Source organism: Gavialis gangeticus, unplaced genomic scaffold (assembly GCF_001723915.1).
Source record: "Gavialis gangeticus isolate Ggan-Ray unplaced genomic scaffold, GavGan_comp1, whole genome shotgun sequence".
Classification (NCBI taxonomy): Eukaryota; Metazoa; Chordata; order Crocodylia; family Gavialidae; genus Gavialis; species Gavialis gangeticus.
The window spans coordinates 80,414,268-80,416,625 of record NW_017729025.1 but is presented as its reverse complement, the minus strand read 5'-3'; the positions used below and the strand labels follow the sequence as shown (position 1 = coordinate 80,416,625).

Genomic DNA, 2,358 nt, shown 5'->3' with positions numbered 1-2,358 from the left:
GATCCACCTGCTTGTTTGGAGACATACTGATTTGCAATGCAGATTAGTAGCGCCTCTCTTGCCTGGCTGAGCTGTCCCTAAGTTTTTTGCTGGGATATAAGAGGTTGTTTGTTTCCTGATGCTGACGCTAGCTGCAACAGAAAGCACCATGTAAGAGGCAGAAGAAGAGAAAGGGCCAAGAAAGAGGAACCTCCTTGCTGTCATCCCTCCTGCTATCTGAGGGTCAGGCTTGGGGAAGAATGTCGATGCTTACACCCATCCTGAAGGCCCCCGAGGTGAAGGAGTACCTCTGCAAGGGCGAGCGCTTCATCAAGTGGGACGATGTGAGTACCTGGGCTACCACTGGGCTTCTCTGCATGTGCCATGTATATAAAAGAGGACATTTTCCCTGTACTTTCCAGAAGTCTGGAAGCCCAGATACATGCCCATATGTATGTGCAGTGATGCTGATCTGTACATGTAAGAGAGGACCATGTGAGTGTGCGTGTATGTGCTGTGTGCGTGGGTAAGTGACAGCGTGAGTTTCTTCGTGCTGCAGATGATGCACAGAGGGGAAGGGGGTATGGGAGAAGGGAAGGTAGATGGCTACATGTATATTGATATAGGTGAGGTGGACATCTTCATGTGTATGACTTCACTGTGGAGGTAGTAGGGTAACAAACCCTGACCCTCAAGCTGTGTCTTGGCTCCTGAGGAACTTCTTTGTTGGTCCAGAGTCCCATGGATTAGTCTTGGTAAAGAAGGGCTATCACTGCAGCTATGCTGCTTGTTCTTGAGACAAAGGAAGCAAGTGCTTGGTATTGTACAACTCCCTGTGGTGAGAGGACCCTGCACTCAGAGGCCATCAGCAGGGTTAGCCAGAATGGAGTTCTCAGGAGCTCAAGCAGAAAGGCTCTCCAATGTTGTAGAAGGAGGGAAAATCAGCCTTGAGTCTCTTCCCCTTCTAGCCCCATTGCTTAAGGCAGTTAACAAGTCTGGCAGATGATGCTCTTTTCCCTTCTGGCCCTGTTCACAACCAGAGTGATGGGGTTAGCCCATGAGCCTCAAAATCCACACAAGATGTAGGGTCCAAGCTCAGATGGGTCAGAAGCTGCTGGCTTATCCAGCCGACCACAGGGTCTTTTTGTCTGAGTTCTCCACTGAGTACCCATCATAACAGGGAGCAGAAATCCTGGAGCTGGAAGGGAGGAGGAAGTGCTCCCCTGAGTCTAGCAGTCAATTATCACTATCTGCCAGGAAGGCAAAACGTGGCTGCTGCCAGTATTGCCACAGGCAATAGAACAGGGCCAGTAGAACAGGGGGATGCTATGGGTGTATGGTAATTGGCTGGCTCCACAAAAAAGTGTTTTACACAGTACTGAAAAAGAGGCTTATTTAAAACATTTCAATGTAGACGGTAATGGTGGGCTATTAAAGTGGATGTAGAACTGGGGTGGAAACAATGGGCACAAGCTAGTGGAAGCAGTAAGAGATGGAGGTGGTGGCTGATAATATGCAATAAATCAATGACTTGCAGTGACAACCTAGCAGCAGTTGGACAAGTAGGTGATGTAGCATTTGGAGGAAAACAAATGGTGCTGAGCAATTCACTACAGAATCTGAAAGAGAATGATGCCAGGGCTCAGTGGAACATACCCTCTTAAACAGGATTGCTGCTGGCCCAGTTTTCTTGTGGTTTCCTTAAGCAGCATGAACAGGAATTTTGTTTCTTAGAATTCTGTTAGCTAAACTGATTTGTCTGTTAGCTAAACTGATTTATCTGTCCCTTGGTTTTTGGGTGCCCATCTTAAGAACTCAGACTTGATTTTAAGTACTTCTCTTGGAGTTGCTGAGTGCTTAGTGTCTCCACAATTAAAGGTGTCACAAGCAGAACCTCCCAAAACTGAACTCTTAAATCAGAGACAACTTCTGAAAATACTGTCCTCATTCCCTAGAAAGTCAACAGCCTGGTCCTTCAGGGGAAAATCACCTCTCTGGGACTGGGATATTGCATTTGCATTGCTCCATCTCATCATTCTTTCCTGTTCCAGGGGTGTGGAAAGCTGCCAAAGTAAATGTCTAGACAGCTTGAGCTGAAGCATTGCCAGTGGGCTAGTGATGCTTGTTTTTTTCAGGTCCTTCTCATTGTTGGCAGTGAATTTAAGACCCAGCTACCTTGTTCTGGGCAGATCCAAAACCTTTAGGCAATCACTCATTTCAGCTGGATTTTGTGGTCTGCTTTCTCAATACTGGGCTGCACAGAGTGCTAAAGAAAGCCTTTGGAACTCAGTCCAGGCTAGACACAGGAAAACATAATTACATGTATATGGAAAATGCCTGCTCCCTTCATCCGGGTGGATATTCTTTTTAGTCTTCTCA

General features: G+C 46.8%; 1 protein-coding gene across 1 annotated transcript in view; it reads left to right on the top strand.

Annotated features, from left to right (window-relative positions):
• The first annotated feature begins 214 nt into the window (after nucleotides 1-214).
• PLCB2 (phospholipase C beta 2) overlaps nucleotides 215-2,358 on the top strand; it is an 83,968-nt gene continuing 81,824 nt past the window's right edge. Inside the window, exon 1 of the mRNA XM_019518997.1 lies at nucleotides 215-323. Within this exon, the coding sequence (XP_019374542.1) occupies nucleotides 240-323 (84 nt within the window). The 5' untranslated portion in view covers nucleotides 215-239. The remainder of the gene's footprint in view (nucleotides 324-2,358) is intronic.